The sequence below is a fragment of the Elaeis guineensis genome, chromosome 1 (genome assembly GCF_000442705.2).
Source record: "Elaeis guineensis isolate ETL-2024a chromosome 1, EG11, whole genome shotgun sequence".
Lineage (NCBI taxonomy): Eukaryota > Viridiplantae > Streptophyta > Magnoliopsida > Arecales > Arecaceae > Elaeis > Elaeis guineensis.
In genome coordinates, this window is record NC_025993.2 from 14,658,360 (window position 1) to 14,677,297 (window position 18,938).

Sequence of the window (18,938 nt, forward strand, 5' to 3'; positions counted from 1 at the left end):
CTTGTTTCGCCTCCTCGATTGATAAAGCCACAATTCTACAAGCTTGGACTCGCTCTAATCTATAGAGCATGAGATAGATAATAGTAGCAGTGAAAGATTAACCACTCCTGGTCTTATAACAAAAAATCCTGGAAAAACTGTATGTACATCTCAACCAAGAGGGAAGATTATTACGTGAGCCAAAAATATTTTTATCCGATAAAAAAATCTTGAACACTTATGTAGGATCAAGAAATCTACGTAACATCTCTCACCAACTAACCTTTTTAAACGAGAGCTTATATTATAATAAATAATATCAGAGTAGATTCAACTCATAGCCCATATAGAGTTGGAGGATTGAAGCTTTGATCTTCAGCTTGAGGATCACAATATATTGGATTGATTAGATTTGAACCTTTAATCAGACTAGAATAGCTAAGTTTAAACAGAAGCAGTATGTGAAAGGCTGTCTTTTAATATTTTTAACATCCAAGGTATCAAATTGTCAATTACATTGCAGGTTTGAGATCAACAACAACCTTACACATTTTTTCTGAAATACAACCTTATATTTATTCAGTCATCGAAAAGCTCAGTATAAAAGGGTGAAAAAGAGATCAAAAATATTAGCCACCATATTAATAATATATGAAAAAAACATCTTATTTATTATGAATTTCAATAATAAAAGCCAACATTTTATATTTTTCCAAATTTATGAGTACCTTCACCCTGCCACCAGTGGTTCCAAAACCATCCTCTCCAAGACAGTTTGGCAATATACCTGCTGTGCCCCGGAGCTTCTGCGGACACCAGCTGTTAAGGCAAAACTTTTTCTTTCTGAACATGGGACCTGGGTTTCCCTTTTGCTTTATTCTCCCAGCTGTATGTGTAATCCTGTTGCCTGCTTCCACTGAGAAAATCCATTAAATTTGTCCTGGATACATCCAAGCCAAAGAATCAATCATTCATGCTGCCAGTGTGATCCAAATGAACAACCAGAAACAGGACTTTCTTCATGCTCCAAGCCAAATCTTATGGATCCACCCGTGTGATAGATCAAAAGGAAGAACAAAAGTGCCATGGATGCCAGTACCAGGCCCTCCTGCTGCAGAAATTATTAAGTGGACCAGGTCCAACTAATATCATACACATATTATCATAATAGAAATCTTCATTCCAAACATAGCATTTAAAAAAAAAATGATAAAAATTGATTGATGGACATATAATTAGTCTTTCTAACATGTATCAATATTTTCCTAATATAAACTGTTAAAGTACAAATTCTATATGATTATAATTGAATAATTTACCATATAAAACTTCAATTAAAAATCAAAATAATTTAAAATTTCTCAAGACATTCCTCTGCTTATAAGACTGAGAAGATTTTATTTTATTTTATTTACTTTGACTACTAGTTAAATCTTCACATAAGCAGGCTGAAGGAAAACATGAAGAAGATACACACAAAGCATCAACGCATCGTATGGAACTACCACCTGATCACTTCATCCAAAGGCTGTCATAATAGCAGAGGACTTCAGTGAACAGATGATAGATAAATGCTTCAAAAGCCAGTTGCAGGCTAGTGCCCGATACACTAACAACCAAGAAAAATCAACAACAAACAGCAAATACATTGTGGATGCCCACTCTGTAAACTATTGCCTTTTCTTTTGGTAATTAAACTTCCTTTTCTCCACTGCTTTCACTGTTCTATTCACATGCTAACTTGGTGTCGAAGCTGCTCAAGCAGATAGCGAATGCCTGGAAGGCCGAGAGTGGATAGCGATAGTCCATGGTGAACATATCCTTTGCCACCTTGCCGAACTGCAGAATGATTTTGTCATGCTCAGATGGTGCGGGCTGTGATGATGTGGGAGCTCCTGCAGCAGGCTGTGTTGCGGCAATGAGCTGAAAGTTCTTGACGGAGGCGACAGTAACCCTGCCCCGGAAATTGAGGCACCAGCACTGCAGCTGTTCATGCCATCTAGGAGGCTTGTTGCGGAGCACAAGAGGCCTCACCTCCTTGTTCTCCTCCTCTTCGTCTCCCTCCTGGATCCCTCCAGTGATGTCAGAGAAGCGAGAACTGCTAAAATCCATGGAACGGTCCATGATAGAGGACTTGGAGAAGGACATGCTGCGGAATGAGTCCTCTAGGGAGCGAGGAACGAGGTTATCAGGCTGGCCAGGGACTGTGCCACCCGGCTCAAGGGCAGAAGCAGGAATGGAGTACATGATGCAGTGCATCCGCCGTGGGCCTCTTGTGCCAAGAACATTCAGCTCATAGGTCACCTGAGCTATGTTGTAACTGCCAGATGGGACCTTTGGAGAGACTTTCTTGGAGTAGAATCTGCGGCTTGTTCGTCCAGGTGGTGGACAGAGGGCAGCCCCATTGTATGGTGGTTGGGTATCATAGATTATGAATTTCGTGCCAAGGAAATTCGACCTGTAATCCAAAATGGAAGCATTTAAACCAAAGGTTTGTGATGTGATTTGAATATAAGAATGCAGACATGTTCAGGCGACCAACTTCAAATACCTCAACTTTCCAATATAAGTGTTGCTCGATCTTGATATGTTTTCAGCATCCATCGATATAATGTACTCTGTGCAGGTTGTCCGGCGATTCCTTTTTGCAGATAGGAGGAACTTTCCATTCTCAACAACCACAGCTACATAATGAAATAAAATCACATACATTTAGTCTTTAAAATAGACATAAATTATTGGTCCCTAGAAACAAGTATAAAGCCTTCAAGAAACGAATCATTAAAGCTTAAATGTAAAAACAAATAACTGACAACATACATACTTCTGCACATCAGCATCGAAAGTTATCTAAGTAAATGAGCTCTATAGATGGCAAGGAATTGTTGCTATGACTAAAAGATGGCCATATCTTGGGAGGTACCAATAGAAGCAGAGAAGACAAACAGAGAAAATTGATGAACAGAAGCATACCTCTAATGGAACAAGAAAAAAATTATAACAATATTGGTGCCTATGCAAAACCTGATATACTTTCCTGCTTGAATCAAGCTATTCTATGTCCAAAATATTCGGTGAAAATAGCAGGTTTTCATTAATATTGTCAAACACTTGAGAAAAGTCATGGTAAAGAAACATGAGAGTATCTTTCTTTTCCTTTATGCAAAAAGAGAATATCTTTTTTCCCTCATCAATGTCCCCATAAGAGGACAGATGGAACTTGGTGTTACATGAACTTCTGATATCAAATATTGGCATTATAATGCATGAACATCATCAAATATAGATAACATACTTATTTGTTCGATCACAAATTGAACATAATTCTAACTCATGGAAACACTGAAAGATTGTTAAGATTTGATCAACATTAAAAAAGAAAAGCAATGAAAAGGAAGCACATGCTTACCAGGGCTGAGGCACAGGTAGAGATGATAAGTTAATTTTGATTTATCCCTCTTAATGAAGCATTGAATGGTTCCATCTCGAGGCCCAGGCTACACAAGTAAAGCAGAAGTTAATAGCTTAACAAGGCTGCATATATGGGTATCAGTATCACAACCATTCTCCTGCTAGTGCAGTCCTATAATTTCAGTACAACTTCAAAAAATATATGGGTATAATATCACATGACAACAGAAATGAAACATTACCTGTTTCAGGGATACTGGGAAAGTAAGCTTTCCACAAAACTCTGGACTTCTGACTATCTCTTTACACATCTCCCTCCATGATCGACAAACAGCTGCACAGGAAACAACATTCTTGCGTGATGGCCACGTACTTTCACTTGCTTCCAACCTTTTAATTACATCACAAAGTAGCTCAGGAGGAAGGCAAGCCCAGCGACTCTGCTGGATCACTGGAGGCTGGTCTTGCAGCTCATACACTGAACCCTGCGATTTTCCCTTGTGATGACCTGAGAAGCCTGAAAGCCTCACCTCAAAACTACGTCTTGACAAACTGCCAAAACTATCTCTTACATCACGAACTATACTGCGGAACGACATCTAGGCAAACTGAAGAAACAAAGCAGCAACCCAGGATCACTAGAGGTGGCCAATAGGCATACAAACAACAGCTTCTCTCGTCTCAGGACCACCGCCCCTTTTTTTTGTATTATAAGTACATCAACCTGCACATGAGGTGGAAAGACTCTCTCAAATACTTCAACAAGGAAGGAAACAAAAAATAACTCTGATAATAGAAGAACTAGAAGACAACTTTGTACCTTGCTTCAAATTTTAATGTTCTGTTTTAACTGGAAAACCTTCAAATCAGAAACACACCAGATATAGATGGCTGCAAAAGGGGAAAAAAATAATGAAAAAACAAAAGGAACAACCAGTCGTAAATTTTATAATCTTAAAAGGTGGAAAAAATGCTGATCATGAACTGACCATAGTTGACAGAAGACAAAGCAAAGATTACCAAATCCTGGTTAAAATAGATGATATGATCATAACTGGTATATAAGATAATTCACAATTAAATCAAAAAGCTACAAGCTTGGATATAACAAGCAAGGACAACCCAAAACTCATAGAAGGAATTGGTTATAGCATGGCTTCAATCAAATAATTAGTCTTACAGTATTTTCCTCTTTGCATATGACTATATAAGTAGCTGGCCAAACTAGATGCCAAGAAAGAAGACATAAAACTCATTGAAACTAAACTTGCTGATCTGCACATAGCTTATCTAAGATCAAAGACATCATAAATCAATATCAATAAATTACAATCGGTCATGACAGAGATGCATCAAGCTTAGTTCTCTCTCTTTAACAAATCTGGGCCAGAAGAATAAGGGGAAACCAAACTTCAAGGGGAAAAAAAAAAATGGAGAAAATGACTAAAAACACCTCCGAATGTTTTGGTAATTGTGCAACAGAAACAAGGAACAAAATCTCGGCACTATCCACAATATCATAACTACCAGTATCTAATGAATGATTCACAGTAAATTGGATGCCAAAAATGTCTCAACTGACCTTGGGATCAAGAGAAACTATCGAAATCGACAAAAAGAGATCTTTTTTAATTTATTCTTTTTATTTTTTAAAGAAATCTTCCACCCAGAGAAGCAGCAGAAGTGAAAAATTGGAAATAGTAACGAAATTAGGTACTTTCTCTCTAACTAGACCATATTCTTGAGTAAGATAAAAAGCAGAAATTTCACTTACGGGCCATTTAATTGGACAAATTTTTGATCTTTCACAAGAATTTTAGTAATTATTCCCAAATATGGAAGAAAAGCAATAATAACCCCTCACAGTACGCCCCAAGTAAGAGATCTATAAGGAAACATTGGCAAATGTTCGGAAAACAACCGAAAATAGCTCCAAGATAAAACCTTGCAGACTTCAAACCCTAAAACATCCTAGCGAACCATCACTAACATCAAAAATAACATACGACAAAAGGATTTACAGCCATTATGTTCAAAAAATTCACAAAATTTACCCCATCAGGCACACAAGCAGACAACTCAAAACCATGGCACCTATCGAAACAAAGCGAAATCAATGATCTACCTCAACAATTCCAAATCGAGATGGAAAACCCCCAAGAAAACCTTAAAAATCGAATCTTTATACCCCGACCACCGCTCCGATCGCACGAAAGGTATCTCCTTTCCAAATCCCCCTCTCTCCCCTCGATCCCTTCCTTCTCGCCGGCTCTCTCTCCCTCTCGACGGATCTCACAGCTTCGTTCAATCCAGTTCACAGGTGGCGGAGCGAGGGAGCGGAAGAAGAAAAAGGTGGGCGAGCGATGGGGGAAAGAGACAGGCGGCTCTTAAAGTTTTGTCGCCTTCCGTCCACTGGGGCAGTTGACTTCCGTTCCGTTACGTAACGGGTTCGCAAGACTAACGGCGCCTTTTAACGGCTCCGTTTGTCGTCGCTTCAGTTAAGATGTTCCTGTTGGCTGATTTAGATTAACATAGGTTCAACAAAAATTACAAATCTTTCCATGTTGAACAGTTTGTGTTATTGGGAGTATTGATTGGGATAAGGGGTTGTAGAGGCATGATGGAACAGAGGCTCGCTTCTTGCTGCGTTGGGGTTGGGGAAAAAGTTGCGGGCTTTTCGCCGATCTTATTCTCAAGGAAAGGAAATCAACCCTTTTCCTTTGCATTTTTTTTTCCCCTCTTTTATTCTTCTTCTTTTTCTTTTTTTTCTTTTGCTTTAATGTTATGAGGAATTTTTCTTTTCTAATATCTTTCTTCACACGTATACCATATAAAATTCCTATATTTACCATGCAACTGAAGGCTCCGGTGTGGCATTTGGATACCACCGGATCATTCCCCAAGGAATCTAAGTTTCCTTTCCATCCACACTCTTGGGAAATTATTTATGCACTAAAGTTGCACGATTAATAAAAGCTGTTATTATTACCATTATTATAATATTATAAATAGATTTGTAGAAATATACATTGGCAAACAAGGAAATATCTAGATGATCCGTTTGTAATAGATTTGTGTATATATAGATATATAATAGATTTGTGTATAAGTTTTTTTTTTTTTTTGGATCTAAATCAATATCACTATCATAATAATTTTTTTTACTAATATTATTTTTTTATCGGTGCCTAATTTGATCATGCAATATGTTACAACTTACGGATAAATAGTGTACAGGAAATAATGTGCATGCCATTGTTGAATCAATGGATTAAGTGTTATGCGTTTTATACCCTAGTGTACAAACATGATACTAATTTCCAATGCAACCAAAATGCTTGAAAAGAGAAAGAAAAGATACAAAAAACACTTCACTTAAATTATATATTTTTATATTTAAAAGTCAAAAGATATAATATTACGATGAGATAGGGAAAAATAACATTTTAATGAAAGCCAAACCTCGAGGCCCCTCGAGGTGGTAATTAGAAAATGACCCCATTATAGTTAATCTAATCTTCACCTTTACTTGATATAACACCTTGCAACTTTGCCCCTCTCTATCGTTATGGCACTTTGGTTTACTTGGCTGCTTAAGTAGATTGCTACTCGATAACTTAGGTAATAATTACATTTGATCTTGGGCCAATGAGATTGGCATCTCCACCTATGTAGCCATACGATCATTTGTGTCTTAAGGAGACAGCTCATATTAAATAAGTATCGATTTATTTCTATGTTTGGGCTACGATAACATATCTTTTCATTTATTTATGTTGGTGTAGCAGTGTCGTATGCCAACTTTAGATTATCCTTCATTAAATATAGAGAAGATATGGTTGTTCATTTTGTGCTCTAGTATCACTTGATGCTAACCAGAATTTTACCAACCAACAAAAATATAATTATATTTATCAAGGTCAATATTAGATAAATCTTGACTATTAATGTTTCTTTATTACATATTATGCCAACCAAAATGAAAGTACATTAATAAATTTATCCCAATTTTCTTTCATATGGACGTAAGCACCAAGTTGAACGTAAAATTTTTTGTATATCTTTATTTCAATAATTTTCTTGTCATCTCATAGCGTCAGAGAATCTTGAGTCAAGAAAAAGCTCCTCCAAAAAGAATATTTCACACATATCCTCCAATAAATGATTTCTTGAATTGGGAAAACTTGCTATGAACACATTGTAAAAAGAAAAGATGCTAATATAGGGTGGTCCTAAAGGGAGTGGGGTGCCTGGAGAAGGCATCTTTTACGATTAAGAGGAAGGACACCAAACAACATCATAAGTGAATATTATAATATGAAATTTATGACCAATACTGAGTGGATTATCAGTGTCTCATGTTGTATACGTCTTTTTAAATAATTTAGTATATTCTACTTGTCTCTGTCGGCATATTAAGGTATGTGTTTGACAGGCACTATCGGAGGAATTTGCATTCATTTTAGTAGTGGTCATCTCTATCATTATGACACTTAATTTACTTGACAGCTACTTAGGAATATTGCCACTTGATAACTTAGACATTTGATGTGTTTGATCCAAAAACTATATCACAAGCTGAAGAATGAGATTGACATCTCTCCTCATGCACTTCTTAACTTTTATACGATCATGCAGTAGTTTGTGTCTCACTAAACTGATTTCGGATTGTATATTCATGCAAAAGAATGATATATCTTCTCTTGCGGTGTCGCACATTGGATTGTACAATGATTGCTTCGAGATCTATGTAGATAGATAGAAGAAAAACTTAGAATATTTTGAGATTCATGTAATCTAAAATTGATATTGTACAAAAAGATCAACCATTTTTTTTATAAAAAATCCAACTCAAACCGAGCCATGCTTGCATTAAATGAGTGTAGGTTTAACTCTACATTAAATGTGTGTAGGTTTATCTCCATATTTAGGTCATCATAATATATCTTTTCATTTGTTTTATTTATTTGTTTGTATTGCTGGTAACTATTGGTTACTCTTCACCAAGCATAGAGAAGATAAGATTGCTCATTTTATGTCCTAGTGTTGCTTGGTAAGCAACGGTGCACTTTTTTTGAGTAAAACAAAAGGGGTTGGGAGGGGGTATCCCGATTTTGCTATCTCCTCTAGGAGTGGCCATAAGGGCCCTAATCTCACTGAATAATATTCGATTCGGAGGATAAATTAGAGAAAAAATCATCCTCCCTACCATATAGGCGAATCCAACGGATGAGTACGTCATCCCAGCACCATCGAAATCTAGCGGATCAGAAACCGCTTCCAATACCCGCGCTTAGACCGTCAGGATCAGCTTCCTCCTGATCATTCGTATCCTACTATTTAATCAAAGCCCCAATATCTACCGTGACTCGAACCCGATGCACTTTGCCATACATACATTAACAAAAATTTTGCCAACTGATTAAAATATTATATTTATCAAGTTCAATATTAGATAAATTGTGATTATTCATTTTTCTCTACTATATATTATGCTGACCAAAAAAAAAGTATGTGTAAAAAGTCAAACTGTTAATGAATAAAAATTATCCATACCTTTTCTTTTATATGCATTCTATATTCTTGAGCACCAAGTTGAGCACAAAATTTTACTATTATATACCTATATTTTAATTTTCTAGCCGTCTCCCAGGGCTGTAAAGAATCTTAGAGTCAAGAAAAACCTCCACCATAAAGAATATTTCACACATATCATCAAATAAATGTTATCTTGAAATGGTAAACCTTGCTACGAGCTCAAAAGAAAAGATGCTAACATAAATGTTCTTAAAAAGAGTGGGATGCCTAGAGAACGCATCTTTTACAATTACATGGAAAGACATCAAATATCCATACAAGCTTAGTGCATAATCTCCATTATTGTAAGTCAATATTAAAATAAGAAACTTATAACCAATTGAGATTTGGGGGGATCATCCATGTCTCGTTTTATATATTTATTTCAAATCATTAAACATACTCTATTTGTCTCTCTTGTGGTATGGGAGAAGACTAACATGTGTACACTATTTGAAAAAATATTATATAAAATTATATTAATTATAAAAAATATAAATCAAATAGCATAAAATGATTTTTCAGACTTTCTTTTACATTAATTAACAATTATTGAATGTGTGAGTAAATAGGTTTAGGCTTATATCTCCTTTACAAGTCTCTCGTCAGTGTTCCCCCAACAAGCCATTTTAGAACGAGAATGTGGCACTTCACAGGATATTTTTATTTGGTAAAGATCCACGACCGAGGTTTATGTTAGGATCCTGTCTCTTTCATGCTCTTAGGGGGTTGGTTATGTCTGACCTACTTCCACGGACCAGGCTCTCCCACGTGTACCAAAACCTAAGGTAGATACATGGGAAGGGCACCTATGGCTTGGGGGAAGAGACACACGGAAATCTATAAAGAATACAAGGTTGGTCGCCTAATCAAATATAATGTGATATAAGAATGAAATTACGTACATCACAAGGTGGTGGAATAAATCATGATGGGTCCAAAATTTGAATCATGCTTGTTGCTAATCAAAAGTTTATTTATGGTATGGAATTTATCCAATTTTCAATTTTGGATGAACTATGTTTTTTGCAGATGTGAATTCGAGGACCAAGTTGGTTTATATGTGGGTGGGTCATTGGATTGGCTTGCATTAAGTAGAAATAAAGTTTCATGCTAATTCGAATGCTACGCTGGTGTCTCAAAGAATTTTTTTGTATATCTCTTAGAACACCTTATTTTTTATGGCCTATCTAATATCGAAACAATGAAGTTTTTGTATTCTTGCTATTGAAAAATTTTTTATACACTGCAGACAGTATAAAAAATTCGATATGGAATGTACCATTTTATCTGATTAGTTCACGTTGTTACTGCTTTCCAATGCGTATTTAGTACCTACAGTTTTACTTGTTCGTTTAAAATTTTGAATAATAAAAATATTTTTATTTTTTTAAAAAAAATTATGACATCCTATGTCTATATATTATGACATCCAGCGTATAGAAACTCATAATTTAATGCAAGATGTTATAATATGCTATAGAATATTATAATTTTTTTCAAAGAGCAGAAGTATTTTCATCATTTAAAATTTTTAAATAAAAAAATAGAACTGTAGGTATTAAATATGCATTGAAAAATAGTTGGATAAAAATACCTTTCTCATATTATGACATCTTGCGTGCAGGAAGTCATAATTTGATACAAGATATTATAATATCACTACAAAAAATCTGATTTTTAGCGATGAAAATTTTTTTTCATTGTAAATAAGTATGTTTTTGCGAAGAAAAAAATTTTGTTGCTAAAAATTAAGTATTTACAATGAAAAAAATTTTATCGTAAAAAGTTAAATATTTTACGATGAAATTTTAATTTTCATTGCTAGAAGTAAATTTTTAATGATGAAAATTTTTTTTGTTGCTAGAGTTTTTATTTTTTTACGATAAAATAAATTTTTTATCATCAAAAATAAAATTATTTACGATGAAATAAAATTTTCATCACTAAAAATTAGTTATTTGTGATGAAATAATTTTTGTTGCAAAATATATAATTTTTGTGATAAAATTTTTTATATTTGGTGACGAAAATATTTCATCGCTAAAGGTTGTTTTATTGAAATAAAAAAATTGAATCTTTTACGATGAAATTTTAACTTTCATTGCTAGAAGTAAATTTTTAACGACGATTTTTTTTTTCATTGATAGAGTTTTTATTTTTTTACGATGAAATAAATTTTTTATTATCAAAAATCAAATTATTTATGATGAAATAAATTTTTTATCGTTAAAAATTATTATTTGTGATGAAAAAATTTTTGTTGCAAAAAATATAGTTTTTGCGATAAAATTTTTTATGTTTGGTGACGAAAATATTTTTTCGTTAAAGGTTGTTTTGTTGAAAAAAAAGTATTTTAGGATAAAATTTTGCCCCAAAATGTGTGCGATCTCTCTCGCTGTCTTATGCCGCCGAGCACGCCGCTCCCTCCCCAATCGAGCACATCGCTCTGGCCATCGTCCTCCCTTCTCGGTCGAGCCACCCTCCTCGATCGAGCATGCCGCTCCGACCATCGTCCTCCTTCCCTCTCCGATCGAGCACGCCACTCCACGTCAGTCGAATCGAGGCCACCACCATCATCCTCCCTCCGCCATCACCGTCGTCTTCCTCCCCAGTTTCTCCCTCTCCCTCCCTCACTTTCTCTCTCTCTCCCTCTCTTACGGTTGTTGCTTCCCTAGGGCCGTCGTCGTCGCTTCGCCTCTGCCTCTGCCTCTGCTTTTGCCACCGTCCTTCTTTGACCTCCGTCGGGCCGCGATCTCTCAGGAACGGTCTCTCTAGCTCTCTCTCTCTCTCTCATAGTCCACCTGTAGGTCACCTCCGTCACTGTTGCCATGCAACCGCTGTCATCATTGCCGCACCGCCATCGTCGTCGCCGCACTGCCGTCACCATCGTCCCTCTTTGAAGTCCATCAGACAGTGATCACTCAGGTATATATGGCTCTCTGGCTCTCTCTCTCTCGCAGTCCACCTGTAGGTCGTCGCCGTTGCCGCACTGCCATCACCACACCACCGTCACCGTCGCTGCACAGCCATCGGCGTTTGCTTATCTCGGTACCCATCTCTCTCTATAGGATTTATGGAAGAGTTGAAAGGTTAGGCCATAATTTTTAATTTTTTTAATTTTTTAAATATTTATTTTTTTTTAATTGCTTTTAGTTGTTAGACATGATTATTTGGTGCTCTACTCTTTATGTGAAGTATAGTTCATAATCTGAAAATAGTTTAAAAATAAAAATAATTATAATAATAATATATTAATCATAGCATAATAAATCTATAAACCTTAGAATTTTCATTCGAGGATAGCATGTATGAACCAATATTTATCTTTTAATAAAAAAAAAATATTGGTGTTGTACACACTATCCTCGAACTATCCTTGTGGACAGTTGGGCATGTGAGTGAATTTTATATTACATACAATGTGCTTCTACATCGAAAAATTTTATCAGTATTTTCAATCATATTCTCTGGATACATAGCATAATTTTAATATTTGTGTATCTGGATAACTGCGTCGAAATACTACCAAAATTTTTTTGATGTAGAAGACATATATGACAATATTAAATTCTTGTATTCCTGAATGGGATAGGACCATCACCCTATTGGTAGGGGATATAAGGCGTTAGTCAACTATTATTACATAAGTTTGATTGTATAGTTTGCATCATAAATATGTAGGCATGGATCATGGTTGGATGTTATTGCACGATAAGTTCTGTCCCAAGTATATTACGGGCATGACATTTTTTATGAATGTGGTATCCAATCACACTAGAGAAGATAAGAAAGCTCATTTTCCATGTCATCGATATAGGAATTTATTTTGATGTACCCTATCAAACATTCAAAATCATTTATACGAACACAGTATAGTGTGACTTACAAGAGATAGACTTATCATGGTGAAGATTTGCTGATTAGCTCGAGCATGTTGCCCAGAAGTCCCACAAATGCATCGTCAGTAGGTGGATCACCCAGTCGTGAAAGGCAAACACTCGATGCAGAAGATAGAGAAATTATGGAGGATCTCCATCCAGAGTTATTTGAAGCAAATGTAAAAGTAGGATCAGAACATCAGCATCCCATTCCGAGATAAGAAGCTGAGGAGGATAGTAACATATCTGTGAATGATAGATTCGAGCGTCTATTAAGAGATGCGCAAAGTGATGTTTATCCTGGTTGTAAGAAGTACTCTCTGTTGTCTGTAGTAATAAAGTTATTATATGTGAAGACACTGGATAAGTGGTCAAACAACTCATTTAATTGGTTGCTCAAATTTTTAAAGGACCTGCTGCCTGAGGGAGAATTACTTTCGTCAAGTCATTACAAAGCCAAAAAATTATTGAAAGGATTTGGGTTGAGAGTTGATGACTTGGGCCTACGCTGCAAAAAGATACATGCATGTCTGAATGATTGTGTTCTGTTTCGGAAGGACAAAAAAGATCTACAAGCATGTCCAATTTGTCATTCAAGCAGATGAAAAAAAATCATGGTAGGATAAAAAGAAAAAAATATCGTGCAAGATTTTGCGGTACTTTTTGATTACGCCACGATTGCATCGATTGTTTGTGTCAAGGCATACTGCCTGTGACATGCAATGGCATAAGGAGAAAAACAACATCGATGATGATGTCATGAGACATCCATCAGATGGAGATGCATGGAAACATTTCGATCGTGAACATTCATGGTTTGCAACTGATTCATGAAATGTCAGGCTAGGGTTGGCAACAAATGAATTTAATCCATATGGTAATCGTAGCATTACATACAGTATGTGGTCTGTTATGGTGTTTCCTTATAATTTACCATCTTAGAAGTGCATGAAATTATTTTTTAATTTGCTGGCTTTATTGATCCTGGGTCTCCATGCCTCTAGAAGAGACATAGACATATTTTTAGAACCGTTGATCGAAGAGTTACAATATTTATGGAAAGAAGGGTGTGAAACGTATAATCATATTGCAGGAGGCATCTTTCACACGCATGCGGCACTACTTTAAACAATTAACGATTTTTCTGCATATGATGATATTTCTGGGTGGTGTACAAAAGGATATAAAGTATGCCCAACTTGTAACAATGATATTACATCGGACCATATTCGTGGAAAGATTTGTTTCACCAGCCATCGACGTTTCTTGTCGGATGATCATAGATGGAGAAGAAGTCTTAAGTTCAACGGAAAGCATGAATGACATGCCCAGATAAGATTCTAGTCTACGGATAACATTTTAAATCAGCTATCCGATCCATAGGATGTCATATTTGGTAAGGATCTGGCCAGCCAAGTAGGCATGCGAATAAGTATCGAAAATTAGAGAAAAAAGAGCAAATTGTTCGATCTTTCATATTAAAAAATATTTCTTCTTCGACATAATCTTGACATCATGCACATTGAAAAGAACATATTTGATAATGTATTTTGTACCATCCTCAATATCGAAGGAAGAATGAAGGATATCGTGAAGGCTCGTCTTGACTTGGAGGATATACGGATTAGAAAGGAATTACAATTGATTCGATAGGGGGATAGGCTGGTGAAGCCATTGGCATGTTATGTACTGAATTGAAGAGAAAGAAATCAATTTCTCACATATTTGAGATCAGTGAGGTTTTTCGATGGATATGCCTCAAACTTAAAACGGTGCATCAAGCCAAAAGATGGAAAGATCGTCGGGATGAAAAGTCACAATTGCCATGTGCTTCTATAATATGTGCTTTTAGTTAGTTTGCGTGAATTATTGTCGGATAATATGTACGATGCATTACTTGATCTGAGAACTTATTTTCGGAACTTATGTGCAAAAATGTTGAGACGAAGTCAGATTGACATATTAGGAAAGAAGATTATTATTACTCTCTGTAAACTCAAGATGATATTTCCTCTCACATTTTTTGATATCATGGTGCATCTTTCAATTCATCTTCCACATGAGGCTAGACTGGATGGGCCAGTACATACAAGATGGATGTACTTAATTGAAAGGTAATTGCATGTATTGTAATATTTGTTATTCATTATTGTATTCCTTATTATGTATGTATATCAATTGACGATTTATTGGATAGGGAGATGCAAGAATACAGGAGTGTCATCGCTACCAAAGCACGGCCCGAAGGTTCAATAGTGGAGGCACACATTATGAATGAATGTCTGACATTCTGCTCTATGTACCTTCAGAGAGTGGAGATCAAATTTATGAGGTCACAATGAAATATCGATGTTGACGATATTCTGACTGATGGATTGTCTGTATTTTTCAATGTTGTCCGACCATATGGTAAGAAAGATTTTCGAATGTTGACACTACAGAAAATGGATGACATGCATTGGTATGTGCTAAATAATTATGAGGAGGTAGAAGCATACATGATGTGAGTATAAACATTTAATTTTTGTAATATTGATACATGCATGAATGCACGTACTCATAGATTCTAAATTAAAATATATATGTTATTACTGTATCACTTCAGTAAGTATGAAAGTGAGCTCAGAAGAATCATCCTACATTAGTAGTGGCATGACATAAGAATCAATTCGCATCATGGTTTGACAAACGGATAAGCTATGTTAATGTTCACCATGATTTAAATGTTCGTTTATATAGTATTTATTTTATCAAACTTAATCTGCTTATTGTTCTTTTAATTGTAGGTAGCTCAGCTACGTATAGACAATCCTAACTGTATCAATGATGATTTAGTCGCACTTGCCCAAAAATCTGACAGATGTGTATCGGTATATTCAGCATGCATGGTCAATGGTGTGTGGTTCTTAAAAAAAAATCGCAATCACGATCGAACCACACAGAATTGTGGAATAAGCATGGAGGGCGAGCACAAGGATGAAATAATAGATTTTTTCAGTGTTCTACATGAGGTTATAGAGTTGAGGTATAGTAGTCTTCGGTGGGTCGTGTTATTCAAATATCGATGGTATGATTTAGGATGATATAGGCCAATTATTATAGACCCTCAACTCGTCAGTGTCCACACTGGTCACGTGTGGTATGAAAGTGATCTTTATATTTTTGCAAAGCAAGCGAGACTAGTGTGGTATATTGATGATACCAAAATGAAAGAGCCTTGGCAAGTTGCAATAAGGGCTCAGCATAGATATTTGTTCAATCCCACACTTTTCACATACCTGAATGATGAAGATCTAGAGAATGAAGTCTGTACAACTATTAAAAATAAAGCATATCAAATGCAAGCACCAGATAACATATTAGTGCCAGATGACATGGTCGACATAGGACAATTGCAACGAGATGACTGTGAACATGATGATATTCCTATTATTGGAACGTCGATAAGGGCACGGGCACGAGCACAATCCAACAATAATTTGGGGTCACAATCACATGTGGATGATGACTTCATCAACAACGATCTGATAGTACTTTAGGATCGATGCCTTCTATGATTCCTGCTGAGGACGACTATATGGATACGAGTTCAGATTCTAAGAATAATAATTAATATGAATAAATAATTTAATTTATTTTTTTATCACATCATGTAGTATTTAAGTTTTTTTGATTACATGCTGATTTGAATTATTTTAATCATTGCAGCATCATGGCTGGTCCTGGACGTGGACGTTCACAGGTAGACAGCAAGCTCCACTTGATGATACACATCCTTACTTTAGCATTTTGCATGATAATTCAGAGGATTTAGATGAGACTCAGTTGTCTGAGTCCACAGAGCAGACTAGTGCTCAGCCAGAGCCTGCCCAGCTGGAGGTCATGGCACCGCAGCATCATCTCTCTGCAGGTATATCTCTATTAATTTATAAACTATGTATATTTTTTTGTTATATACATCCATTGGTAGATGATATATGTTCATTTCATGAATTTTCATATGTAGGAATACAGCAGCGATGCACAGTACGTGGTCCTAATAGGGGCCTCATTTTGAAAAAATATGTGCATATGCACAATGAAAAGTTGAAAGTACAGATATTTTGAGATCATCTGATTGGCACAGAGGTTAGTATAGTCGCAAACGAGATCAGTCTGTATATGTGGAATCATTTTTCGTGGGCCATCAAAAGTTTCAAGCATGTAGCCCCTTAATACTATGATGCCCTAGTCTCTCACATCAAGATAAGAATTAACTTCAAATGTCTTGCACATCATTACATGATCTATATTATTTTTTGTTATATGGATAATTCTTTATTACATGAATAATTCTATATCTTTGCTTCTTGTTATGATGAATATTTATATGTGTAGGATAATATTGACTTCGAGGATTGCACCGACGAATAAGTGATGGTATGTATTCTCAAAATGACTGCAAATAGATACAGAAATCGATGATGTAGGCTTCATAAATACTGCAATGAGCTGTAAGCGAAGGGGATTGACCTTGTGACCCAGCCTTATAGAAATTGGACTAGGTCTAGTGACGATTAGTGGTGGTTATGCGAACATTTTGGGAATGAGATGTTTCAGGTATGTTTAATGTTTCAAGTTATTTTGATATTGTTATGTCCTTTATTGATTATAATTGTATATATTTTTTAGCGATGATCGGAGGTGAATAAGATGAATAGGAGTAAGATTGATTCTATTTATATGCAAAGAAATGCCTCTTTTGCACAAAGAATGAAGAGGATGGTACGTAACTATATTTGTAATTGCACTTTGTAAGTTCTTATTGAATATTTAAATTGCTTTGATGTTCTTTTTCTTCTTTTCTTTTGTTTGAATAGAGACTATCCGGAGTCGATGCCTATGGTAAGTATAGTAGCGTCATGTAAGTATGGTACTACATTTTGAATACTTTTAAAGACTTTGAAATAAATTTATGGTGTTATTTGGTCTATTGTGAAAGAAAAAATGTTACAATTGAGAGAGCAGACGACAAGGGAGGTTAGATCTGACAGCGATGCTGGATCGCAGCCTATTTGTTTGATGACAGATAATGCGATCTTAGATGCCGTCCTTGGATGGCAGCTAGGATCTGGGCATAGCATGCAATCAAAAAAATTTTGTAGTTCGTCGTCCGGCCGGTCTGATGATGCTTCGGTGCCAGAGGCAGTTAGGATATCGATGAGTATGATGCATGATCAAATTATTTATTAGATGAATCGTAGCCAGATACTCGAAAGGATAGTGGCTGCGATGGCAGGATGGCTCGGTGTCGATGCCTCCGAGTTAGCACCTCTATAGCTGCATGATGCCGCCTCTGTACAACTATTGCGATACACATCGGACCAGAGATCGACGCTTGGAGGAGAGAACGAGGCCCACGACTCTGATGATACATAGTTTGTAGTTTTTTTTTAATTTTAAATGGTATATGAACTCATATTTTTGTATATGACAATGATGGCTATGAAACTTATTGCTATTTAGAATTTGAATATTTTTATTGTGTTCATATTTTTATATGTAAAATATATTTGATCTGATAAAAATTTGTATTTAAATCGGTGCTTTCATGGTAAAAAAAATAAAAAATATTTTATTTCATCTATAATTTAATTTAGCAATGAAATATTAATTTCATAATAAAAAATAATTAAAAAATTTCGACGATCTTAAAATATTCAAATTTTTACTACATATTGTGATGAAATTTTTTATTTCATCACTAAAATTACGACGAAAAGAATTTCTGTCGCTAAAAATAATTTTTTTCATTGCAAATCTTATTTTTCTTTTAGCGATAATTTTTTTTTCATTACAAAAATTGTGACAAAATTTTTTTCATCATAAAAATTGTGATGAATTTTTTTTTCATCACAAAAAGTTATGACAAAATTTTTTATTTCATTGCAAAAATTACGACGAAATTTTTCTTCATTGCTAAATTAGCAATGAAATTTTTTTTCATCACTAAGTTAGCGGCAAAATTCTTTTTTCATCGCTAATTTTGTGATGAAATTTTTTTCATTGCTAAATTTTGTGAAGAAATTCTATTTTTTATCACTAAAATTA

At 35.3% G+C, this 18,938-nt stretch overlaps 1 protein-coding gene across 4 annotated transcripts; it reads right to left on the reverse strand.

The window, feature by feature from the left end:
- Positions 1 to 1,473: 1,473 nt before the first annotated feature.
- Positions 1,474 to 5,749, reverse strand: LOC105038021 (tubby-like F-box protein 8). 4 transcript variants are annotated; one of them, XM_073250925.1, is made up of 7 exons: positions 5,516 to 5,749; positions 4,211 to 4,281; positions 3,921 to 4,114; positions 3,633 to 3,724; positions 3,389 to 3,476; positions 2,531 to 2,663; positions 1,474 to 2,437 (listed from the first exon to the last, which is right to left on the reverse strand). In XM_073250925.1, the coding sequence occupies exons 4-7, from the start codon at positions 3,699 to 3,701 to the stop codon at positions 1,705 to 1,707; spliced, it is 1,023 nt and encodes a 340-aa protein (XP_073107026.1). In that variant the 5' UTR covers positions 3,702 to 3,724; positions 3,921 to 4,114; positions 4,211 to 4,281; positions 5,516 to 5,749; the 3' UTR covers positions 1,474 to 1,704. The 4 variants fall into 4 exon arrangements, with proteins under 4 accessions (XP_073107026.1, XP_073107025.1, XP_010911991.1 ...); XM_073250924.1 differs by adding an exon at positions 4,380 to 4,416 and having other exon boundaries at positions 3,633 to 4,114; positions 5,516 to 5,745; XM_010913689.4 differs by having other exon boundaries at positions 3,633 to 4,114.
- Between the last annotated feature and the right edge of the window lie 13,189 nt (positions 5,750 to 18,938).

What these genes read in the sequence shown, in the direction of transcription:
- LOC105038021 (XM_010913689.4), bottom strand. Translation starts at nt 3,989, where the DNA reads ATGTCGTTCCGCAGTATAGTTCGTGATGTAAGAGATAGTTTTGGCAGT. An exon ending in TCCCAGTATCCCTGAAACAG is followed by an intron (nt 3,477 to 3,632) that starts GTAATGTTTCAT and finishes TTACTTGTGTAG; the next exon opens with CCTGGGCCTCGAGATGGAAC. An exon ending in ACTTATATTGGAAAGTTGAG is followed by an intron (nt 2,438 to 2,530) that starts GTATTTGAAGTT and finishes TTTGGATTACAG; the next exon opens with GTCGAATTTCCTTGGCACGA.